At 63.4% G+C, this 22,206-nt stretch overlaps 2 protein-coding genes across 5 annotated transcripts in view; one reads left to right on the top strand and one right to left on the bottom strand.

Moving 5' to 3' along the window:
* On the top strand, positions 1-8,438 carry NT5DC2 (5'-nucleotidase domain containing 2). 2 transcript variants are annotated; one of them, XM_082701570.1, is made up of 14 exons: positions 1-290; positions 3,838-4,022; positions 4,158-4,232; positions 4,453-4,508; positions 4,616-4,709; positions 4,900-5,028; positions 5,139-5,199; positions 5,280-5,382; positions 5,494-5,595; positions 5,788-5,869; positions 7,523-7,609; positions 7,702-7,842; positions 7,934-7,998; positions 8,080-8,438. In XM_082701570.1, the coding sequence occupies exons 1-14, from the start codon at positions 59-61 to the stop codon at positions 8,339-8,341; spliced, it is 1,674 nt and encodes a 557-aa protein (XP_082557696.1). In that variant the 5' UTR covers positions 1-58; the 3' UTR covers positions 8,342-8,438. The 2 variants fall into 2 exon arrangements, with proteins under 2 accessions (XP_082557696.1, XP_082557697.1); XM_082701571.1 differs by lacking the exon at positions 1-290 and adding an exon at positions 316-507.
* Positions 8,334-22,206, bottom strand: part of STAB1 (stabilin 1) — a 27,217-nt gene continuing 13,344 nt past the window's right edge. For 2 of the 3 annotated variants that reach the window (XM_082701564.1, XM_082701563.1), the window contains exons 26-69: positions 20,932-21,027; positions 20,256-20,351; positions 20,069-20,116; positions 19,755-19,885; positions 19,483-19,594; positions 19,003-19,080; positions 18,821-18,919; positions 18,590-18,688; positions 18,320-18,451; positions 18,088-18,216; positions 17,852-17,908; positions 17,466-17,549; positions 16,783-16,978; positions 16,586-16,681; positions 16,444-16,489; positions 16,279-16,355; positions 15,939-16,064; positions 15,660-15,733; positions 15,433-15,507; positions 15,075-15,197; positions 14,722-14,769; positions 14,196-14,273; positions 13,942-14,088; positions 13,337-13,477; positions 13,186-13,245; positions 12,644-12,820; positions 12,478-12,564; positions 12,238-12,387; positions 12,083-12,139; positions 11,799-12,000; positions 11,400-11,549; positions 11,193-11,297; positions 10,907-11,014; positions 10,614-10,807; positions 10,375-10,519; positions 10,161-10,294; positions 9,907-10,072; positions 9,708-9,817; positions 9,484-9,603; positions 9,249-9,398; positions 9,070-9,174; positions 8,819-8,965; positions 8,611-8,727; positions 8,334-8,525 (exon numbers count right to left, since the gene is read on the bottom strand). In XM_082701564.1, coding sequence (XP_082557690.1) covers positions 8,469-8,525; positions 8,611-8,727; positions 8,819-8,965; positions 9,070-9,174; positions 9,249-9,398; positions 9,484-9,603; positions 9,708-9,817; positions 9,907-10,072; positions 10,161-10,294; positions 10,375-10,519; positions 10,614-10,807; positions 10,907-11,014; positions 11,193-11,297; positions 11,400-11,549; positions 11,799-12,000; positions 12,083-12,139; positions 12,238-12,387; positions 12,478-12,564; positions 12,644-12,820; positions 13,186-13,245; positions 13,337-13,477; positions 13,942-14,088; positions 14,196-14,273; positions 14,722-14,769; positions 15,075-15,197; positions 15,433-15,507; positions 15,660-15,733; positions 15,939-16,064; positions 16,279-16,355; positions 16,444-16,489; positions 16,586-16,681; positions 16,783-16,978; positions 17,466-17,549; positions 17,852-17,908; positions 18,088-18,216; positions 18,320-18,451; positions 18,590-18,688; positions 18,821-18,919; positions 19,003-19,080; positions 19,483-19,594; positions 19,755-19,885; positions 20,069-20,116; positions 20,256-20,351; positions 20,932-21,027 — 4,929 coding nt within the window. In that variant the 3' untranslated portion in view covers positions 8,334-8,468. The remainder of the gene's footprint in view (positions 8,526-8,610; positions 8,728-8,818; positions 8,966-9,069; positions 9,175-9,248; positions 9,399-9,483; positions 9,604-9,707; positions 9,818-9,906; positions 10,073-10,160; positions 10,295-10,374; positions 10,520-10,613; positions 10,808-10,906; positions 11,015-11,192; positions 11,298-11,399; positions 11,550-11,798; positions 12,001-12,082; positions 12,140-12,237; positions 12,388-12,477; positions 12,565-12,643; positions 12,821-13,185; positions 13,246-13,336; positions 13,478-13,941; positions 14,089-14,195; positions 14,274-14,721; positions 14,770-15,074; positions 15,198-15,432; positions 15,508-15,659; positions 15,734-15,938; positions 16,065-16,278; positions 16,356-16,443; positions 16,490-16,585; positions 16,682-16,782; positions 16,979-17,465; positions 17,550-17,851; positions 17,909-18,087; positions 18,217-18,319; positions 18,452-18,589; positions 18,689-18,820; positions 18,920-19,002; positions 19,081-19,482; positions 19,595-19,754; positions 19,886-20,068; positions 20,117-20,255; positions 20,352-20,931; positions 21,028-22,206) is intronic. The other variant, XM_082701565.1, reaches the window with a different exon arrangement.

Below are 22,206 nucleotides of genomic sequence, written 5' to 3' on the forward strand. Positions count from 1 at the left end.
TCGGAGGGCGGCGGACTGGCCGAGGGGCCGAGGGCTGCGCGGGCAGCGCGCGGCGGGCATGGCGGGTGCGGGGCTGCGGGCGGCCGCTCGGCGCTGGCTGCCGTGCAGGGGCCACGGCGGGCCGCGGGCCTCCTCGTCCACGCCCTCCTGCCCTGGCTGCGGCCCCCCGGGTCCCGGCGCCCACTGCCCGAGCGCCCCGCGCTCCGCGCCCGCCCCGGCGCCCGCGGGCGGCGCCGAAGTCAGCGCGCACCTGTGGGCTCGTTACCAGGACATGCGGAGACTGGTGCACGGTGGGTGAGCCGCAGCGGGACGGGAGCCGGGGGAGTATCCTGCCGCCGCGCGTCCAAGCGACGGACAGACCGGCCGTCCCGGGCGCCGCTCTTCGGGGAAAGCGCGCTGGTGGGGTTCGCCAGGGTCCCAGAGCCCCAAGGCCCGGCAGCTCTTCGGTGGAGGCTCCAGTGGGTCGTCCCGGGGGGGCTCTGGGGCCGCCCCGACGCCCGGAGGCAGGTGGGCCGACGGGAGGTTTGTTCCCTGACTCCGTCTGCATCAGCTCGGGGATCCCGAAGCGGCCTCCGGAATGCGGAGCCCCCACCGTCTTTCCTGGCGGTCCCGCCTGCAGGGAGGCTGCGGCGGAAATGCCCCCAACCCCTTGTTCTCTTAGGGGCCCTTAGTTGGGGCGGGAGCATCGGGACAAAGCCAGCTGGCGGCGCTGCCAGACCTAAGCCGACGCCGACTAGACTTTGCAGATACCTCTAAATTGCGACCGAGGTCGGGATCACTGTCAGCCCAGGAGGGGAAGCTGTCGGTTGGAGAAAGGAGACCAAGTCGCCCCAGGGCCCTGGAGTCCACAAGGGTGGCGGCATCCTTGGCCACTTAACCTCCTGGCCAACCCCCACCCCCAGAGCAAAATGGGCTGATGAGCCTTGAAGTGTCTCTTGGAGAGGCCAGGCTGCAGTGCCCTGATGAGGGGGGAGAGCTGAGAGTGCTCTGTACCTGTCCCCGCGTCTCCAGAGGCTCTGCCTCTGTGGCAGGCAGATGTGGTTTGGTCTTGACCCTATCACTGACCAGCGTGGGGTGTTCAGCGGGCCTCCCCCTCTCAGACCTTCAGTGGCCACAGCATTAAACACAGCCCTGGGGCCACTCTCACAGGGTTGTGGGGATGACTCAGAGGGAACCAGGCCAAGAAAGGGCAGGGAGCTTCCAGAGGAGCCCCCAAGGGTGATGCTGGTCTCATTGTCTGGTAAGACAAAGTGCCCTGTCTGGAAGATTCCAGCTGAGGGAATGCGGCTTCCACTCCAGCTGTGCGGAGAGCAGAACGGTGTTCACCTGAGATGCACAGGGCAGAATAGTTAAGACCCCTGAGGAACGGAGCTTCTGAAGCCCTTGGGCTTCACAGGACCCCACCCTGCACTGCCTCAGTGGAGAGGACAGGCCTGGGGCGCTGTTTAGGAAGAGGCGTTTGCTCTGGGTCTGGAGAAGACCTTCTGCAGAGCAGCCCGAGGAGCCTGCCTGGTAGGTGTGGGAGAGAACATAGTGAGGTCTGTTGGGCTTTGTCACCCCAGGTGTGCCAGCATCTTCAGATCTCCACAGAGACAACTCTTGATCTGAAAGGGGCAAGGTCATTTCCAAGATGCCATGATGAGCATCAGCATGAGCCAGACTTGCACCCCTGAGTCCTAACTCAACCCTCTTGAATGGGTTTTCTGGGGACTGAGATACGCCTTTGGGCTAATGCCTGTGGGCAAGACTTGGCCAGGGAGCCGGGCCCCAGGCCACTGCCTCTCCACCAGTGTGGGGATGCTGGAAGGCTAGGCCTAGGGGGAGAGTAATTAAGGCAGGTGGACTGACCTGAATTTGAATCTCAGTTGCCTACTACTAGGTGGTTTGGAGCAAGTGACTTCACCTCCCTGAGTCTGTTTCTTCCTCTGGGTGATGGATGAATAAGTGTGACCACCTCACAGGGTTGGAGTGAGGCCTGGACATGGTGAGCCTCTGAGGCACCCGGCGTGTGCACCCAGAAGCAGCTGTGGAGACGGCACCTTACAGCTGCTGTGGGGAAGAGTCGGCCCTACAGCCTGGGGCAGGAGTGGGGCAGGCTCAGAAGAGGAAAGGGAGGGTCTGCACAGTGAGCCCAGTGAACCTGGGAGGCCAGTGCCCATGAGGGGTACGTCTAGCTCACTGGGCCCCATGCACCCTCTGAAAAGGACTGGGGCCAGAAATCCAGTCAGGAGGGAAGACCCCGTGGGCTGCTTCCCTACCCTGCTTTGTTCCTCAGAGGATCATCTGTCCATGGGAATGTCCTCAAGGACAGAGCCAAAAGCTGGCCATGGCCAGCACCATGCCAACAAGGGGCCACACCATCAAGCAGATCCCTCCTTCCTGGGGGTCTCCTGGACACTGTACCAAGAGTTACCATTGGCACCCAAGAACTCAGGCCCGTGAGGAGAGCAAGGTCCAGGGTCCTAGTGACCTCGGGGGCATCTCAGAAGCAGCTCCCTAGAGATCGGAGGTTGGCTGTGTCTCACGTGCGTCCAAGTGAGAAATACTGTGTCTGCACCCACCAGTCTGAAACAGCTGCTCTCTGCCAGGCTTCTGTTGGCCTGGGGCCCCAAGCGGAACCAGCCACACTTGTTCCCACACCCACGCCCTGCACTGGGCTCCTTAGGAAAGGGGGTAGGGACGGAGCCTGTGTTCCGAGGGGGCCTCCAGGGCAAATGGTCAGAGTGTGGGAGCTCAGCAGTGTCTGTCTCTGAGCACAGACCGCTGCCAAGAATGCCGCATGGCCCAGGGCTTCTGCTTCAAGGTGATGCCTAGTTGTGGCTGAGGCAGGAATTCCCTGGAGGCTTGGGCTGTTTCTGTGGGCCTCGGCCACAGGTGAGAGGTCTCAGGAATGGCACTACCTGGAGCCCCGCAGGACTGTGCCCTGTGTCCTAGTCCTGCCTGCTCCTCTCTCTGAGTGATGCAGGGGACTCCGGGACGATTTTGATTTCCCCTTTAAAGATAGGGAAACTGAGGCCCAGAAAGTGAGGTGACTTTTCTGAGGTCACAGCTGTGAGAAGGAGAGCTCGGCCTGGCCTGTCTGACCCAAAGCCGAAGCCCTTTCCCCATGGACCTCCCCTCCTGAACAGATGGGGAAACTGAGGCAGATGAGCCTGGGACCCCCTTCACCCTCATCTGCCTCCCTCGGAACCTACTCTGCACAGTGTACCACTCAACCCCCCGTAGCAGCCAGGGGCCTGGGATGACTATGACCACGTCCCCAGTGGGGAGCGGCCTGGTTACTTGCCCCACAACCCAACATTATTACACGTCCTGCCTGTCGTAATTAGCAATGTTCCCTGGCTCGAAACAGCAAATGTTATTATGTAGACTGGCGGGCAGCTAAAATCCGATTAGAGGGGCCACAAGCTGTGGCAGGTGCACCAAGCAGGGAGTGCGAGTGACAGAGGAGCTGCCTAGTACCCCCCATTCCTGTCACGTCCCTCAGGCCCAGCTCAGGCTGCAGGCAAGGTGGAAAGTTCTGAGCAGAGCCACGGCTCAGACGGGTTCACAGGAGCCTGGAGGAAACATGGGCTCGGCGCACCTGCTGAGCTGCGGGCCTTGGTGTAACCCCAGACGGGGCCTTGGCCCATTGCCAGCTCTGCCTTACCCCCAACCATGTGACCCTGGGCAGGTGGTCCCTCTGAGCCTCACTTTGACCATATGCAGCCTGGGGCTGAGATTATGCATCCTGCGTGGTTTCACAAGGCTCCTGGGCCTGGGCACCTGGAAAGTGCTTGGTAACTGTTTGCTGCCGCTGGGTTCACCTCCTCCTCATACTGCATCTTCTCCCTCTAGACCTCCTGCCCCCGGAGGTCTGCAGCCTCCTGAACCCAGCAGCCATCTATGCCAACAACGAGATCAGCCTGCGCGACGTTGAAGTCTACGGCTTCGACTACGACTACACACTGGCTCAGTATGCAGATGCGCTGCACCCCGAGATCTTCACTGCTGCCCGGGACATCCTGATTGAGCACTACAAGGTGAGGCTGGCCGGGCAGGGGGCCCCGGCACTGGAGTGATCCCAGGCTGAGGCACGGGGCTCCCCTGAGGCGGCAGCCCCTCCAGAAGTCTGTGCTGATGCCCCTGACTCAGCCTGGCCCACTTCCCCTCAACAGTACCCAGAGGGGATCCGAAAGTATGACTATGACCCCAGCTTTGCCATCCGAGGCCTCCACTACGACATTCAGAAGGTGAGTGCCGAGGCCCCGGACCCCAGCAGCTCCTCCTGACGGGATGTGCCTTGGCACTACTTCCTTAGCCCCTGTCCTCTAAGGGGACTTCCTCTCGACGGGCACATGATCCCCTCGGTACCTTCCCATTGGGGCTGTAGCCCAGAGGCTGGAAGAGGCTGTCCCAGGGCCAGTGCAGACCCCTTTCTCCCCACCCCTCCCACTCCTGTGGCGCTCCCAGAGCCTGCTGATGAAGATCGACGCCTTCCATTACGTGCAGCTGGGGACGGCCTACAGGTCAGTGCAGACTTCCCGGCCGCACCCTGCTTCCCCTTCACCCCCAACTCTACCGGGGCCTCGGTTCTGGACTACTTTGGACTCTTGATGTCTGCATACCCGCCCAGGGGCCTCCAGCCTGTGCCTGACGAGGAGGTGATTGATTTATACGGGGGCACCCAGCACATCCCACTGTACCAGATGAGCGGCTTCTACGGCAAGGTACCCACTCATGGGCCGTGGCCCCGGGCAGCCCGCGCAGTGATCTCATCACAGGGGCCCGCTCCCTGGGGCGCTGCCCTGACCCACAGGCAGTGCCCACCCTAGTGTGGCAAGCCAGATTCAGAGCCTGTGGCCTCCAGAACTGGGGGCCGAGGCCGGGGGCTTGCTGAGGTGGTGGTCCCCTCTGCAGGGTCCCTCCATCAAGCAGTTCATGGACATCTTCTCACTGCCGGAGATGGCGCTGCTGTCCTGCGTGGTAGACCACTTCCTGGGTCACGGCCTGGAGTTTGACCAGGCGCACCTCTACAAGGATGTGACGGTGAGGACCTGTGGCCTGCCTCTCAGGGTGGCAGGGAAGATAAAGTTGGCCACAGCAGGGCCCACTTCCTAGGCCCTGCTACAGCCTCACTGTCCCTCCACTGCCCCCAGGATGCCATTCGGGACGTGCACGTGAAGGGCCTCATGTACCAGTGGATCGAGCGGGATATGGGTGAGGATGGGCCGTAGCCCCTCCTGCGGGTTCCTGGGCAGGGCGCAGGGTTGGCCCTCACAGACCTGTGTCCCCATTAGAGAAGTACATCCTGAGAGGGGACGAGACATTCGCTGTCCTGAGCCGCCTGGTGGCACATGGGAAGCAGCTGTTCCTCATCACCAACAGCCCCTTCAGCTTCGTGTGAGCCGCCTGGGTGGGGAGGAGGGATCGGACGGGCTGCCAGAGGGGTCTTGGGCCCCTCCACCTCGCTGCTGCCTGTCCCACTTCTGCCCTACCTCTGCCTCTGCCCAGGGACAAGGGGATGCGGCACATGGTGGGCCCCGACTGGCGTCAGCTCTTCGATGTGGTCATTGTCCAGGCAGACAAACCCAGCTTCTTCACCGACCGGCGCAAGTATGGGCCTCGCTGGGGTGATGGGGCCGGGGTGTGGGAACCAGCCTTTGCCTGGCACCCTGCGTGCTTGGGGTGGGGACACCCCCTTGTCAGCACGTGGCCAGTGGAGATGGTGCCTACGCGTCACCCCCCCCAGTCCTGCCGCACACTGGAAATCCAGCCCTTTACCGCCCCCTCTCTGTCCTGCACCAGGCCTTTCCGAAAACTCGATGAGAAGGGCTCCCTGCACTGGGACCGCATCACCAGCCTGGAGAAGGGCAAAATCTATCGGCAGGTGAGTGCCATGCGGGTGGCCTCTCCCTGGCCCCAGGTTGCAGAGGGGGCAGCTGCACGGCCTCCTGGGCCCTGCCGCACCCCGACACGCCTGCCATGCCTCTGCCCCCTCGCACTGTGTCCCGGGACACCAGGGAACGGCTGTGAGGGCACAGGCCTGGTCAGGCTGCCTGTGTTGGAGTTTACTGCTCATTAGCAGAAGGAGTCTGGACGAGTCATTTGGCCTCTCTGTGCTGTGCTTTTCCTCATCCACAGAAGAGGTAGGGTGTAAACAAACCAAGAAAAGTGTTCTCCTGAATTGTGGTACAAAGCCCTCACATTATCCAGGCATTTACTGAAAGTCCCCCAGACGATCAGTGGCGCTGTTACTTGGGGCTGACCACCCTGCTACGGCCAGACCAGCTGTAGGAGCAGCTCACAGGCCTTCAGGGGAGACCCCTTTTCCTAGCTGGTGTCTAGGAAGATGAGAAGGGGGCCTAGGGGGCCTAGTGCCAGGGTTGGGTGGCAATTAAGGAGCAGGATTAAGGCATTTAGTCCTGGATGGAATGCGGAAATCCTGGCTGAGCTGGTCTCCTTGAGGGTGGAGGTTCCGGGGGTGGGGGTGGGGGTGGGCAGCCAGCCTGGGGTATCCAGAGCCGAGGCCTGACCTGCAAGCAGTACTCCTAGCCCTGTGGCCCCAGCTCTCCATGGTCTCTTTTTGGGCTCAGGCTCGCTCTCTCGGCTCCTTTGTCTCAGCATCTTAGCTAAGCCTGAGGTGGGTCATGCACCTTTGTGGGGAACATGGGACTTTTTCTCCTGTGGCAGCTTTTAGCCTTTTCTTTATGCCTGATCTGAAACTTCACTGTGTGTGTGTGTACACACACACACGCACGCCTTGGATCCTGCTTACTTCTCATCTTTGTGCTCCCTCCCTGGCTCCCTTTGCGGAACCTCAGGCTCCATCTTGCCTGATGCAAGATTCTCTCTTGGTGCGGGGCCCATCCTCGGCACACACCCCCTCGTACCTGACTGCCCACCTGAGCTGAATTCAGCAATCTCCTGGCCGCTTGCAGCACGGGCTGACTCCTTTGTGCCCAGTGTGAATTCTGCTCATTGCTGGGCTGTGGGCTCCCGGCACCTGCCCCAGCGGCTGCTGCACTTCCTGCTCTGGGCCCCCTGCCCCATTTTCTGCTCTCCCGAGAGCCTCCTCTATTGTGTTTAAGCCTGACTGCCTTCATCTCTTCTCTGGCTCTGGAGCCGGCGGGGCAGATGGCTCTGCAGTGAGCTCCGCCGGGTCCCTCCGGGCTCCCTGGGAGGACAGGAAGGGCTGCAGGGCCAAGGGCTTGCTGCTGTGGTTTGTTTCCCACAGCGTGGGATCCCTGGGGCGGGTGTGAGGCCACAGGGAGGGGAGGCCTTGGAGGCGCAGGGCACCGTGCCAGGCCCACAGGAGACTTTCCTGGGGCAGGCAGACCCCCTTCCCGACTGTGAGGGGGAGGAGACCAGGGCCAGAGCCCCGGGTCAGTGAGGCCATGGGAAAGGGCAGCTGGGCGTCCAGCTGGAGGGGCCTCACTGCCTCTGGGGATTTGGGAGGGGCAGTGGAGGACAGGGCGGGGTTCCGGCAGCCCCACGGGAGCCCCCAGTACACTGTGCTCAGCGGTAGCCCCATTCTCCGCAGGGAAACCTGTACGACTTCCTGCGCCTGACAGAATGGCGTGGGCCCCGCGTGCTCTACTTCGGAGACCACCTGTACAGTGACCTGGCGGTAAGCAGGCAAGGCTGGGCCCCGTGAGGAGAGGAGGAGGGAGGGACCCCCTGCTCGTCACCGCTGAGCCCTGCCTCCACCCTGCACGGCAGGACCTCATGCTGCGGCACGGCTGGCGCACGGGGGCCATCATCCCTGAGCTGGAGCGCGAGATCCGCATCATCAACACGGAGCAGTACATGCACTCGCTGACGTGGCAGCAGGCGCTCACGGGGCTGCTGGAGCGCATGCAGGTGGGGGGGGGGGCAGGGGTGGGGCGGGGCGGGGGGGGGGAGGGCAGGGCTGCCGCCTGGGCACACCCCAGCACCCTCTGGTCTCCCACAGACGTACCAGGATGCTGAATCGCAGCAGGTGCTAGCGGCCTGGGTGAAGGAGCGGCAGGAGCTGAGGTGGGCCGTGGGGGGTGTGGGAAGGGCCTCCCCGTACCACGGCTCCTGGGCCCCCTCGAGTGCCCTGTGTCTCTCCCACAGGTGCATCACCAAGGCCCTGTTCAACGCCCAGTTCGGGAGCATCTTCCGCACCTTCCACAACCCCACCTACTTCTCCCGGCGCCTCGTGCGCTTCTCGGACCTCTACATGGCCTCCCTCAGCTGTCTCCTCAACTACCGCGTGGACTTCACCTTCTACCCGCGCCGCACGCCCCTGCAGCACGAGGCGCCGCTCTGGATGGACCAGCTGTGCACCGGCTGCATGAAGACGCCCTTTCTCAGCGACATGGCCCACATCCGCTGAGGGCGCCTTTATTGTCCAGAGCAGGTCCTCCCCCCCACTCCTGCCCCGTCCACGCTGGGCCTCGGTCCAAGGCGGGCAATAAAAGTCGTCTCCCTCTGGCTCATGCCTCTGCTCGGCCCTGGCTGCCTCACTTGACCGCGAGGATCCTCTGGGTGTCGGGGAAGTCATCCTCCAGCAGTGAGTCCTGGGGGTGGGGAGAGAACCCTTTGTGGCTGGGCCAAAACCAGGCCTCCGGCCCCTTTCTGCCGCCCCTCAGCCCCCACACTCACATCAAAAGGCTCGCAGAAGGCGTCATGGCTGCCAAAGACTGGGTTGGGGACAGAGACCAGGGTTGGGCTGGTCCCTTCCTGCCACGGGGTAAAGTCCTCCTCAGCATCCTCTTCTGCCTAAGAAGAGAGGTGTGGTGAGGGACCTCCAGGAAGGTCGATGGACCCAGGCATCCCCAGCCCCCTCCCCTCCCCCACAACATGGCCCTACCTGGAAGGCAGAGAAGCCAAAGCCTGTGGCCTTGCCTCGAGCACGGAGGTAGAAGGCTCCAGCCACGACACCAAGCAGTGCTCCGGCCGCTACCACAGCCCCCACGCCTGCTGCCACCGGTGGAGCCTCAGGGGCCACCACCGCCCGCTGCAAATAAGGAAAGCATCAAGGCCAGGCAGACCAGGGCTGTTCACTAACCCCCTTGCTGTTCTGCTATCCCCCACCCCCACCCCAGTCCATCACCTACTCACCGGCTGTAGGGGAGCCAGAAGGGGCCTGGCCAGAGCGTGGATGATGCCGTTGAATGCCATGATGTCCCACATGACAACATGGCTAACCACAACCGCCCCTGGGGCCTGTAGGAAGACCAGAGTCAGGCCGAGTAGGTGAAGGCTAGGGCCTGCAGGGGAGGTGCAGTGGCCAGACTCACCACAGGGGCCCCAGAACTGTTGTCCAGACCCATAGCACTGAAGACAAGGCTGAGGCCCGAGTGGGCAGGGAGCACAGTGTGCTGGCTGGCATTGGTGCTCAGGAAGGTGGCGTTGGAGGCGTGCAGCTCCAGGTCGGGGCCACTCAGCGTCTGTGGGTGAAGCAAGGCTATCAGCCCAGGGCAGCCAGAGGTATGGGTATCGGGCCTGGCTCTGCCCACAGCCCCTGCCAGTTACCATGTTGTCCAGGAAGCCTTCGTTGACAGGAACGAAGAGTGTCTTGTAGGTGAGTTCATCGTCCAGGAAGTCCAGGAAGTCGAGACCTCGTGGGGTGGCATTGGCATAGCCCAGCAGCATCTGGGAAGGTGGGGGAGATAGGACCGTGGGCAGGCTCCCTCCTCTGGGACCCCAGCGACCCCCACCACCACCACCCTCAGCCCTAAGGCTGGGCCCCTGCACACCCCATAGAAGGTGGAGAAGTTGGCGGTGGCAGCCAGGACATCAAGCAGCTTCCCGTTGCACATGCTTGTCCCGTCACCCACAAAGCCACGGCGGCACCGGCAGGCCACATCTGCGGGAAAGGTGGTTCAGGGGATCAGTAGGTAGCAGCTGAGCCAGGGCATGGTGGGGGGTGGGGTTCTGGGGCAGGGTGCACTGCACCTAGCTCTCGGTAGCAGTAGGCGTCCCAGCACTCCGAGCGGTTCTCCCGGGCACCCAGGCTGACGACGCCCACCTTGCCACCGCCACAGTCGGCCGCAGGGAAGACGACCGGGTGGGCTGCCGAGCCGTTGGCCAGCCAGCCCACGAGGCACAGGTGGAAGCCCAGCTGTAGGGGAAGGGGGGGGTGCTGAGACCTCAGGCCCAACCGGAGGGGCCCCCACAGGCTCAGCTCCAGACCCCTGAGCCCCACATACCTTCTGGGCAGCAGAGAGCTGAGGGAGAGAAGCAAGAACAGCTCCCTGGGCCCCACAGGCTGCCTCGGCCTCTGAGAAGTTCAGGCCATAGGGACCACTGGGGGCCTGGAGGTGGAAGACCCCAGCCTGCTTCTCTGCAGAAGGGAGGGACACGTGATCAGCCCGGTGGCACCAAGGGCAAGCAGGGCCACTGGGGGCGGGCAGGGAAGCACACCCTGGAAGTGGAAGTCCGTGCACACGGCATCCACGTGGCAGGGTGGTGGCTGGCCCAGGCAGCGGTCCACGGGTGGCTCCGGCTCCTCCAGACACTGCAGTCCGTCACCCACGTAGCCAGCATGGCACACACAACGCCGGGTGTTCTGGGGCGGGAGAGCGGGCGGGTGCTCTTCAGGGACCTGGGGGGCCACGCTGTGGAACCTCCCCGCCCTGCGGCTCGGCTCCCCGGCTGCTCACCGGACCAGTGTTCAAGCAGTCGGCGTGTTCGTGGCAGCCCCCGCGCCGGCCGTCCGCACAGGGGTCGCGGGCCCGGCAGCTCCAGCCGTCGCCCTCGTAGGCAGGCAGGCAGGTGCAGGTGACCGCGGTGCCCACTTGGCTGCAGTTGGCGTGCTCGCTGCAGCCACCACGCCCCTCCCGGCACAAGTCCACCACTGTGGACAGGGAGAGAGTGGCAGGACTAGGGGACAGGAGGGGACAGGAGGGGCCAGGCCCGGAGGGGCTCCCGTCTCGCATCCCACCCCCGTGCTCACCTGTGCATGTGTGTCCGTCCCCTTCATAGCCCAGGCCGCACTCACAGCTGTTGTCCGCACGGCACGCGGCCTGGGGTGCGCAGGGTGGGGTACACACAGGCTGCAGCTCTGTCCCCCAGGGCCCACCCCACACATCCAGGTGAGAAGCTGCCCTCCTGGAGGTCCCCCTGGTCCCCCTCCCACCCGCCCCTCAGGGCCTCAGCCTGAGCGCGCAGTCCGGACACGCGCCGGTGTCGGCAGACAGGTACAAGGGCGCAGGGTGGGCACAGATGCCGAGAGCACTCACTCAGCTGCACCTCACAGCTCGGGCCCGTCCAGCCCTCGTCGCAGAAGCAGGAGCCGGAGCCCCCCAGGCCCTCATCACAGCGCCCATGGGAGGAGCAGTGGCAGGCTGGGGAGAGGGACGGGCAGGAGGATAGGGTCGGTGCGGGGGTCCCAGGGCTCAGAGGACAGGGTAGGAGGGGGCGGGGTTGGGGGGGGCGGGACAGCCCACCTTGGCACTGGGGCCCAAAGGCCCCCGGGGCACAGAGTTCACACGCCGTCCCTGTAAACCTTGCGTGGCACTGACACTGCCCACTGCCACTCATGCCGTCCATGCACACACCACGGCCGCTGCAGGGGCTGCCAGCACCACCAGGGCAAGCTAGCAGGTGGGGGAAGAAAGGGGCTGGGGATCTCCTCAGGACCCCCTACCACACGCAGCCCCAGACCGGCCACACTGCCCGTCCTGCACCTGGGACAATCAAGCCCCTTCCAGTAGCCTCACCACCCCCCAAGCAGAATCCTAGATACTGCACCCAGTGTAAATTCCCTCGCCACCCACACCTGCCCCCCACCCCACCACCCCAACACCTGTTCTCCAGAGCAGCACCTGCGGCCTCAGGACCCTCACCTCGGCACTCACTGCCATAGTGACCAGGGCAACAGCTGGGTTTCCAGGTGGTGGTGACGCAGTTGCGGTGGCAGCCCCTGCCCAGGCCTTGGGGCTGGCCCCAGAGGCTGGACCGGGCCCAAATGCTGCGCAGTGCTAAGGAGTGCAGTGGAGGGGATGTCCAGAACTTTGAGTAGTATCGCCAGCAGGTCTCGGGGCTGCCCTGGGCCAAGAGGAGTCCAACAGTCTGAGCTTGGTGGTCCCTGGGCCCTACCTGAACTCCCACCCGGCTCCCAGGGACTCACCTGCTCCTGTGAGCCCTCAGGACAAGGCGGTTCCAGCCCACAAATGCTGCAGATCTTCTGGAAAGAACAGAAGCCAACAGCAAAATCAGATGGATGGATGGGACAGGTCAGCTAGGGCTCCTGCCTGTCCACCTCTGACCTGTGGCCTCTCTCACCAGTCGCAGCGGCCGAGTCTCAAAGCGGTCACAGCGGGCACCAAGGCCAGGTGGCTCCAGTAGCTGATCGATGCCATAGGCCAGGCCACCCTCAAAGGGCAGGTGCCGCTGCACGATGCGGGCGTCTTCCTCCCCCACTGTGAGCTCACCCTGCAGGCAGAGGAAGGAGAGTTTGTGGGGTCACAGGTGCATCACGGGCCCCCACTTCCAGAGCCCCTGCCCCCTGCTTCCCAGACTCACCGGCCGGGCACGGCTGCAGGAGAAGGAGATGGGGGTCCCATGCATTGTGCGGAGTGGGCCCAGGTTGGGCAGGTCAGATGCCAAGGCCTGAGAAGATGGAGCTACGGTTAGAGCTGAGCAGACAGGCTGGGTGGCAGGCAGACCAAGCACTGGGGGGGACACCCACCTCAATGTTGCGGATCACATGGCCCCGCAGGATGGCTGCCAGCTTGTCACGGTGGTCTTCGTGGTGTAGCCAGGCCTGGCGGTCAGCCGGCAGGGCCCGCAGGGCAGAGTCTGTGGGCCACAGCATGGTGAGGGGCCTATGCGACGCATCCTGAAGCAGGGGCAGGAGGCCAGCCTCCTGGCAAGGGTTAGCAGAGGTGTGACAGTCAGAAACTGGAGGCCGGAGGTAAAGGGCTGGACCACAAAGTCCAGGAAGGGGCTCCAGGTACCCAGATGGCCCTCCAGCCAGCTGCCTTCTTCTGTAGCCATCCCAGGCAGATGCACATGGACATACATGCAGGGATAAACTTGCACACCCCTCGGCTATTCTCAGGTACGTGGGCACACAAGCACACCCTGTGCTCACATGAGGGATCAGAAGGCCTGTGCGCACATGAGGCACAGGGTTACACACAGAGGAGCGTGCAGACAGGTGAACATACACACATCAACTCACACACGGACAGGCACACGGCCACAAATGCCCGCACGTGGGAGCAGTACCTTCACAAGGCTGCTGAAGATCTTGTAACCAAAGCCCTCCGCCGCAGCGGTGACGTTCCTCTGCGGGAAAGCACAGGTGAGCCTTGAGGTCAGGCAGGGAGGGAAAGCCGGAGGCCCCTGGCTAGCTCCCAGGCCTGTGTCCAGGTCATACCCGCAGGGCAGGGGCAGCGTCAGGCTCCCAGTGTAGCACGTCAGGAGGCAGCAGGACCCGGTCGATAAAGTGCAGGACGCCGTTCACCGCCTCCTGATCGCTGCTCACCACCCGCGCAAAGTCATTGACATAGATGCTGCCCTGGAGGCCGGGCGGGACCAAAGGAAACCCGTTGGTGGGGTGCTCAGAGTCTGAGGGGGCGGGGCCCCAGCTGGGGGCGGGGCCCCCAGTGGGCCTGCACTGGGGGAGGCTTGGGACAGAAGGTGGGCGGGGCCAAGACCGCAGGGAAACACCACCCACTGCCTGGCTGACCAGGAGAGGTTGCGGGAAGAGCAAGCACCGACACAGAGCCAGGCTCAGAAGTCCTCAGCCGGAGGACAGGCCCTCAGTGGTGGGCACGGTCCAGAGATGGACTCATTTATCTCCCTCTCACTAAACCCCGTCCCGCCCCAGGGGAAGTAAAAGGGTCTTCAAAGTGCAGGGATAGGGCTTGGGTGCTCGCCCGCAGGGCTTGAAAGCTGCGGCTGAGTCTGAGTCCTGGCTCTGCGAGGTGGTCGATGCAGGAGCGGACCAACGTGGAATAGTGGGTAGGGGCCTGGGCCCACCTCCCTCTCGTGGATGCGGAGCGGGTGCCCCGAGAGCGTGGTGACATAGCCTTCCTCCAGCAGCTCCTGGCTGCTCAGCCGCCGGCAGCCAACCACGTGGTAGCGGAACACGAGCTGGCGATTGGCGCGAATCCGAGCCAGCTCATCCTGGAGTGGGAATCATGAGGGTAGAAGGAGGCCTTGGTTGCTGTCCTTGCCCATACCCACTCCTGCCCCACAGGGCCCATCCCTTCCCAGGGGGAGGGTTGCTTTACCTGCGACAGGTTGGTCATTAGGTCTGCCCGAGGCACAAAAATTGTGAAAGGCCCATCACCCTTGAGCTCCTTGTATTCCTGTGGGGAGGCAGTAACAGCTTAAGTGGAAGAGGGGCAACTTGTGACCACCTCGGGGCATCTGTGGATCCTCCAGGAAAGACTTGGACTCTCAGGGTCGCCTGGGTGGCTCAGTCGGTTAAGCCTCTGCCTTTGGAGCAGGTCATGATTCCATGGTCCTGGGATCGAGCCCCGCATCATTAGGCTCCCTGCTCCATGGGGAGTCTGCTTCTCCCTCTGCCTCTATCTGCCCCCTCCCCCACCCAGCTTGTGCCCTCTCTTGCTTACTCACTCTCTCTCAAATAAATAAAATATTAAAAAAAAAAAAAAAAAAAGACTTGGACTCTGAGAGACCAGAACAGCCAGCCCCCTAACCAAATGAGAACATGGAGGTCCAGAGACTGGCGGGACATGCAGATCAGAGAGGCCCAGGCTGGACCGAAGAATTGGAAGCCAGCTGGTCACTTACCAGGAGGTGGAGGCTGAAGAATGAGGCATGCCTGTCCCGAAGGAGCTCCTGGGGGAGCGAGGATCAGCTCAGATTTTGGGTGGCCCCCATTCAGGGCCTGGTGCCTGTCCCAGCACCTGCGGCCCAAGGTCTGGCCAAGGCAGAGATGAGGAAAGGAAAGCCGGGGGTCTGAGCTGGGGTCAGGATTTGTTTCATGGATCATAGCTGGGTCAGGCCCAGGTGGAGTCAGGGGGTCAAGGTCATGGTCAAGGCCAGGAACAGGATCAAATCTGGGGTCTTAACTAAAATCGTGGGTCAGGCCCAAGGGGGTCACAGCCAAGGCTGTGTCAGGGGTCCAATTTGGGCACCATTACCAAGCCGACTCGGGCACGGCAGGTGAAGCCATCGCCCACAGTGTGGGCCGCGTCACAGGTGCACGTCCTCTGGCCATCCCCTGCGCCTTTGCACACAGCATAGGGGCTGCAGCCTCCATTATTCTGATGTGGGGACAGGAGAGAGACAGGGTTGGCCCCATCCAACCCTGGGTAAGGGACCATGAAGACTCCTGACCAACCCCCCAAAGCCCTGTTTGCTACTCAGCAGTCAGATTTGAGCTTGTGCGAGGGTGACTCAGCCTTCAGAGGAGGCCCCTAGGACTCTGACGGGGGCAAGAAGGCCTGGTTCCCGCCTCAGCCCCTTCCCCTGTGAAATGAGGTGGGGCTGGGTCCTGACCTGGGAGCAAGGGTCCAGGAGGACACAGGTCCGGATGCCATCCCCGCTGTAACCCTCACGGCAGCTGCAGGAGACCTGTCCCAAATCCTGATCAGTGCGGCTGCTGGGAGCCAAGAGCAGACCAGCACTCCGGACAGAAGGAGCACCTCCTCTCCGGCCTGGTCTGTGGGGGGCCCCACCCTCTGAGGGAAAGGCACAGCCCCAGTGTCTGCGTCTGTTGTGCTGACCTGCTGGGGGCCTGTGGAGATACAGTCAGCATGGACGTGGCAACCCCCGTGGTGGATGAGACAGCCGTTGGCTTCTGCAGGGGGAGACACTGGGATGAGGCGTGGCCCTGGGCAGCCCTTTCATTCAATGGTGCCTTCAGTGGCTCACTGCCACGCTCTCAGTGCCCCCCTGCCACACTCTCAGTGCCCCCCATGGGCCCCTCAGCCTCTCCTGGCCTTATAACCCTGAAGCCAGAGCCCTAGCCCCATGTCCGCCCAGCGTGGGGGGCCCAGCCTCACCCTGGCACAGCTCCCCATCTCCTGTGTAGCCATCGTGGCAGGTGCACGTCCGCTGCCCGGGGGCCACCTTGGTGCAGTTGGCGTGGGGGGAGCACCCCCCATGGTTGTTCGCACAGGGGTCCACCTCTGGGGGGCAGAGGATCCCAGAGAGTTGTGAGGAGCCGGCACAGGGACAGCGTGCGCACAGCGGAGGAGGGCAGGGGAGAAAGGAAGCGGTCAGAGGGAAGGGTGAGACCCGAGACCCCACAAGGACTGGAGAGGGCTCTGCAGGGAAAGCGTCAGGGGGAAATCACATGGAAAATCTCAGGGTGCATGCCCAGAACATTCCACGGGACCCAACCTGAACAGTAGCTGCCGTTGCCGGAGTATCCCGCGGCGCAGACACAGGCTGGGGCGGCCGCCGAGTCCTGTATGCAGCTGGGAGGGCCGGTGTTAGCCCAGCCCGGGCTGTGCCTGACCCCAGGGGACCCTACCCACCCACCAGCCCGAGGCTGAGCTCACTCACTTGGCATTGGGGTCGCACTTCTTTGGGCATTGAGGGCCAGTGATCTCTGGGAAGGGTGGGGGCAGGAAGAAGGTTCTGGTCGTTTGGACCTGGGAACCACCTCCCCAGGAGTCACCCGCCTCTCCCCCTTGAGGCTACTCACTCTGGTCACAGCGGGGGCCCTGCCAGCCCACATTACAGACACAGCTGCCGTCCCCTTGAAGCCCCTCTTGGCACAGGCCGTGGGCACAGTCACAGACTGGGGGCGGGACAAGGGAGGACAGGAGTTGCCCAGTGCCTCCACCCTGACCCGGCTGGGCGGTCTCTGTGTCTCTGTCCTCTGCCCTCCCCGGGGCTCACCTCCAGCACAGTTGGGCCCATAGCGGCCCAACTCGCACATCTCGCAGGCGGTTCCATGGAAGCCCTCATGACAGCGGCACTCCCCGCTGCCCAGGAGCCTGTCCTGGCACTGCCCATGGCCTGAGCACACGCCGCCCTGGCCTCCTGGGCATGGCTCACACAGTGTGCCAAAGAAGCCGGGGCAGCAGTCGGGCACCTGTGGGGAGGGGGCAGGGAGAGGCCCGGCACAGGCCAGGTGCGGGGAAGAGGAACATGAGGGGGCGGTGGGGACAGGTCGCTAAGCCAGACAATGAAGCAAGCAGGAACCGGGGAACTGGAGGATGCCTTCTATGACCCTCTCCGTGGCAGGGGTGAAGAAAGGGAGCCTCGGGCCAGGGACAGCTGTGTTGAATCCCGCAGAGGGGGATAATGCCGGGCCCACAGTTTCCCCTGGGTCCTGCTTGATGGTGTCCAGGCCGAGCTCCTTTTCCCTCCCCCGAACCCCACTCCCGGGGGGTGTGGCCACAGACAGTGGCCCCACTGACCTCAGACCTCTCCCTCTGGGCCCTTGCTCCACTGGGCTCAGCCTAGTCCCAGCCCTGATCTCTGCCCTTGAAATCTAGTCTGGGGTCCTCCCCTGGACCTGCGCTCCCGCCTCCCCGCTTGTGGTCAGACTCGGGGGTGTGGGGTGATCCTAGGCAAACCTGGATTCTCTTGGCACACGTGTAAGAGCAGCCCCGGGAGAAGGAGGAGCCGGACTTGTAGACGCAGCTCTTCTTGGGGGTGTCCTGGAAACGGGGACAGGCGGGAGGGCTGAGCCTGCGGCTTGGGTAGCGGCAGGTCAGTGGACGGGAAGACAGACAGACAGCTAGCAGTGGATGAACAGGACAGGAGATCAGGGAGGGATGGAGGCAGGAGGTCGACCTGGGCCCAGGCATCCCAGCCTCAAGGAGACAAGGAGCAGCCCTGGCTGTTCTATCCCCCACAACTGGGCCAGCCAGCTGGGTCCCGCATGGGGCGCCGGGGGGGCGCGGGGACGGTAGACACCTGCATGCAGAGCAGAGGGCACGGCTTAAGCCCCTGTCCTTACCTCTAACTGGAAGCCCTGAGTGCAGCGGAATCTTCTGGAGCAGTTTACACATTTCTCCTGGGGAGGTTGGGGGGAGTCAGGTGGTCTTGGGGTGGGGCCCCCAAACCCACCTTCCTTCCTCTCCGACCCTGACCTAGTGCCCCTCCCTGGCAGCCAGGCCAGCCAGCACCTCCCAGCTCTGAACCCCCTCAGTTCTTCTCCCCACACCCTGCCAGCCCCAGGCCTTGGCGTCTCACCCGCAGGGACTCGGCGTGGCTGTGCAGACAGCGGCTTGAGCCCACGGTCAGGACCCCCGCCAGGCCAAACAGTGAGCAGCCAGGGGCCTCCAGCACCGGGCCTTCGAGCAGCACATGGTTCACCTCGGGCTGCAGAGTGCGGAGGGAGGCTGAGTCCACCTCCCAACACTGCCACCCTCGCCGTGGGGCTACGGGCTGGTGGGGGGCGGGGAGGGGGTCTCCCAGGACAGACCTGGCCGCTATGGTTGTAGAAGACGAGCCAGTGGGCCGGGCCCAGGAGCGAGTTGCGGTGTCCCCCTCTCTGCAGGGTCTCCACGGAGAGTGCCTCCCCCAGGATCACGTGGTGCCGCACAGTGTCTGCGTCCTGGCCGGGAAGCCAGATGGAGAAGCTCGGGGGCTCCGGGGATAGCCGAGGGCCCAGGACTGTCCCTTGGCCGTGGGATGGGGGTGTTCAGTTGGGGTTTCCCCTCCCCTTGCAGCGGCTTCATCCCGGGGACCTCACCATGCTGCTGCTGTTGCCACTGGCCTCCAGAGAGCGGTTGGTGGGCACGAAGATGGTGTAGGCTGTGGCGGCCTCAATCTGGGGCACCAGCTTGTGATGCTAAGGGCAAGGGGCCGGGGTCACCGATGGGCCTCATTGTCCTCAGGCTGGTCCCTGGAGCCAGCGGTCTCCCTTCAGGCCTGGAGCCATGCATCCCAAGAGGGCACACCCCCTCTCTCCTCTGTTGCTTACCTGCAGCAGGTCCCGGAAGAGGCGGAAGGCGGGCACCAGGTCCAGCTGCTGCAGCACCCCTGTTGCAGGCAGCACGTCCCCCCTCGCAGGCAGTAAGACCTGCCGTGGGGAGGCCGGGGCTGGTCAGCACACCAGCGCCCCCCAGCCTAGGTGCCTCCCCGCACAGACCCCTCTGGCCGTACCTGGCTGAGGACATGCAGGACACCGTTGGTGGCGAGGAGATCAGCTATGTCCACGCTGGCGTTGTGCACCCACACCCTCTGGAAAGCAGCAAGCAGAACTCAGCCAGGGGTAGGCACATTCAGACACTTGGGAGTCGGCATGGCACCGACAGAGTCTGCCGGGCATGCGGTCCTCTGGGGGCGGCCCCCAGCCCAGGCTGGACCCCCTCAGAATTGAGCACGGCTGCCCTGATCCACACCTGGGCCCATGCACAAGAGGGACAGGTGAGCACATGCAGACATGGAACCGCAGGTGACATCTGGCAGGGCGGTCACTGCTGACGCAAGGACACAGTTCTGAGGACCCCCTCTGCTGGCCCTGGGCAGGTCCTCGGGACTTCAAGCTCAGCCCCCCGGGGCCCTGGTCTGGGAAGCTGGGGGCCTGGAGTTCCCTCCCATGCCCTGCACAGCCCCCTCCGCCACCCAGGGTTCACCACGTACCCCACTGATGTTGTGAATCTCCCAGCGTGTGTTAGGGCTCAGGGTGGCCACATCCCGCCCACCCAGCCGGGCCAGCTCCTCCTCGGAGAAGGCCCCCTGGAGAAAATGGGCCCTGTGGGGCATGGAACCAGGTTAGTGTAACCGACAAAGACCTCTGGGACTGGGCTCTACCCCAAGAGGTGGATATAAGCCAGGATGAGAGCCTCTGGGGAGGGGCGGGCTCTCACACAGAAGGCTCTTCCCCACCCTGGGCCCCTGCCCCGGCTGCCCACCTGACCAGCTGCGGCAGCGCCCTTGGCTGCAGCCAGAAGGCCTGGTCCTCAGGGCTCAGCCTACGGATGGCGGACTCAGAGGGCACCAGGGCTGTGACACGTCTGTCGGTGGGAAGAGTGATGCCAGCACTCTGTACGTGTGGTGATGGGGGACAGGAGGAGTGAGGAAGGCGGCTACCTGAACCTGCTTGCTCCCAGCCTCCAAGGCCTGCCCCCACCTCCAGCTCTTGGAGATTTTACACAGCACCTCTGCATCCAGGGAGGCTTCCTGGATTTGAGCCAGGATTGAACCACAGTATTCTGCCCTGTCCTACCTTGATCCACTGGTAGAAGACAGAGAAGTGGGCATTTGCTTCCAGCTCCTAAGGGGAGAGAAAGAGCTGAGGTCATCAGTCTAGGAACAGATCCAAGGCCCTTCCTCACCAGGACCCCGAGTATTGTCCTTTCCCACCTGAGGCACATGAGAGGACTCCCCCTACCCAAGCATAGGGACCCACTCACCCGGAAGATGTCTCCGTAGCAGCTGAAGCCATCACCCCCATAGCCAGTGGGGCACGTGCAGACCCTCTGACCTCCCCCCACTGCCCGGCAGGTGGCCTGGGGTGAGGGTGGGGCAAAGAGACAGGGGCCTCCATTCAGCACGCAGATGGCAAGCTGGACCGCACCCAGCCTACATCTTACCCTTCTTGTCTCTCCTCCTGCTGTTTGTCTTGCCACCTGGCCCCACTGTCTGTCCAGCCAGCCAGTCTACATTCATGTTGTTCCCTTGGTTTGCATGGTCCTGCTCTCCAAACTCACTAAGCATTTGACATGAGTCCCCCCCCAACCCATCATGACAGATGGGTAGGCAAAGCCCAGGACAGGGGAACACTGAGGAGGAGAGGCCTGCACTGACAGCAGGAGGAGCTAGCCAGAAGGCCTTCTGGAATGCACGGGCAGAGGTGCTGTGGTATTAGGGCGGAGTGAGGTTGGGGTAGCCACCAGGGCATGAAGTTGGGGAGGGGCTGGCGACAGGAGGCAGGGCAGGGGCTGGGGCCTGAACAAGGAGTGGAAGCCCCGCCCTGTGGGTGAAGGGGTGACAGGGTCTAGATTTGGGGCTCAGAGCGATTCCAGTCCTGGCCATGGACAGGCCCACCCAGAGAGCCTCCCCAGGCCCCGGGCCCCCTCAGCCCCTCACCAGATCATGGCAGCCACCGTTGCCTGCCCGACAGGGGTCAATAGGACTGCACTCGTAGCCATCCCCGGCGAATCCCAGCTTGCAGGTGCACCGGCTCTGGAGAGGTTGGGAGCAGAGGGTCTCAGCTCACCAGGAGCAGTTACCCTCTCCTCCTCTGCTCCCCCGCCCTCTGTGGGCTTTGTCCCCTGGGGAGGCCTGGTCGGACCTGAGGAGCATCTCCCAGGCCCCTCCATGGAGACCCCTGCTCCAGACCAGGAGCCCGAGGCGCTGAGGGGAGCCGGACTCTTGAGCGGGGGGGTCCCGAGAAGGGACAGCATTGGCAGGGAAGCATCTGAGGAGATTTGGTACCCCTCTGCTTTCAGGCCTGAGAGAGGCCAGCAGCGTGTGGGGAGCAGGCAGAAATCTCGGAGGCTGGTCCCAGGGATGGTGGCATACACCCACCACCCCGCTCTGAGCCTTCCCACTCAACGCCCGTGTCCGGGACTCGTCCCCACTGCAGCTGAGTGGCCGGTGACACTCCCAGGTCCCAGTTGCCCTCATGGGCAAGTTGGGAGCATCTCAACCTGTTTATTCTAGTCCTTAGCTCTGCGCTTTAGAACCAAGCAGCTCCTCGTGGAGCTAGGGGTGCCGGCCCTCGTGGCCAGCTGGGCGCTCAGCACCAAGGCCCCAGAGGTAGGGGGGTGCAGCCATCGTGGGGCAGGTCCCTGCTCACGCTGGCCCCGAGCCAGGCCTGGCTTCCCCGTTGGCATATTAGACATGTGCCACCCGGTGCTTGGGGTCACATTCCGACCTGCCTCAGGAGAAAGCTCCAGAGGCTGAGACCCTGTGGCTGGGGTCTGAGTTTGCCAACTCCACAGCTGCACTTCCAGGAGTCTAGAAGGTTCTGGAATGTCACTCCCCTAGGGCCGGAGTCTCCTGCTTTGCTCAGCACCACATTCCTAAGTCCAGAACTGGGACAAGCGTGCCAGGTTCCCCGTGGGAACCCGATGAGGGAAGGAAGGAACTAGTTGTCAGAAGACAGTGGCTCTGAAGCCAGGTAGAGCAAAGGACTCATGGCCCCGGTTACAAGAGTCCTCATCCCTGAGGGACCGGAGCCACAGCCTTCTGGAGTGGAACCAGCGGCCTGGGGCTGGCAGTGGCACACGCCTTCAGCCCTAGCCTTGCTGTCTCCCCAACACTCTGGCTGCTTCTGACCTGACCACACGACCTTTCAGACCTGGGTTCTCACGGAGACCCCAAGCTGGACTTCTCGGAGTGGCTGCTCCTGGAGCCAGA

Source organism: Mustela nivalis (assembly GCF_964662115.1).
Source record: "Mustela nivalis genome assembly, chromosome: 1".
NCBI lineage: Eukaryota > Metazoa > Chordata > Mammalia > Carnivora > Mustelidae > Mustela > Mustela nivalis.

Bases quoted from the DNA above. Each gene is read 5' to 3' on its own strand.
- NT5DC2 (XM_082701570.1), top strand. From the start codon at position 59: ATGGCGGGTGCGGGGCTGCGGGCGGCCGCTCGGCGCTGGCTGCCGTGC. The intron at 4,023-4,157 runs GTGAGGCTGGCC...TCCCCTCAACAG, and splicing joins TCCTGATTGAGCACTACAAG to TACCCAGAGGGGATCCGAAA. The intron at 5,029-5,138 runs GTGAGGACCTGT...CACTGCCCCCAG, and splicing joins ACCTCTACAAGGATGTGACG to GATGCCATTCGGGACGTGCA.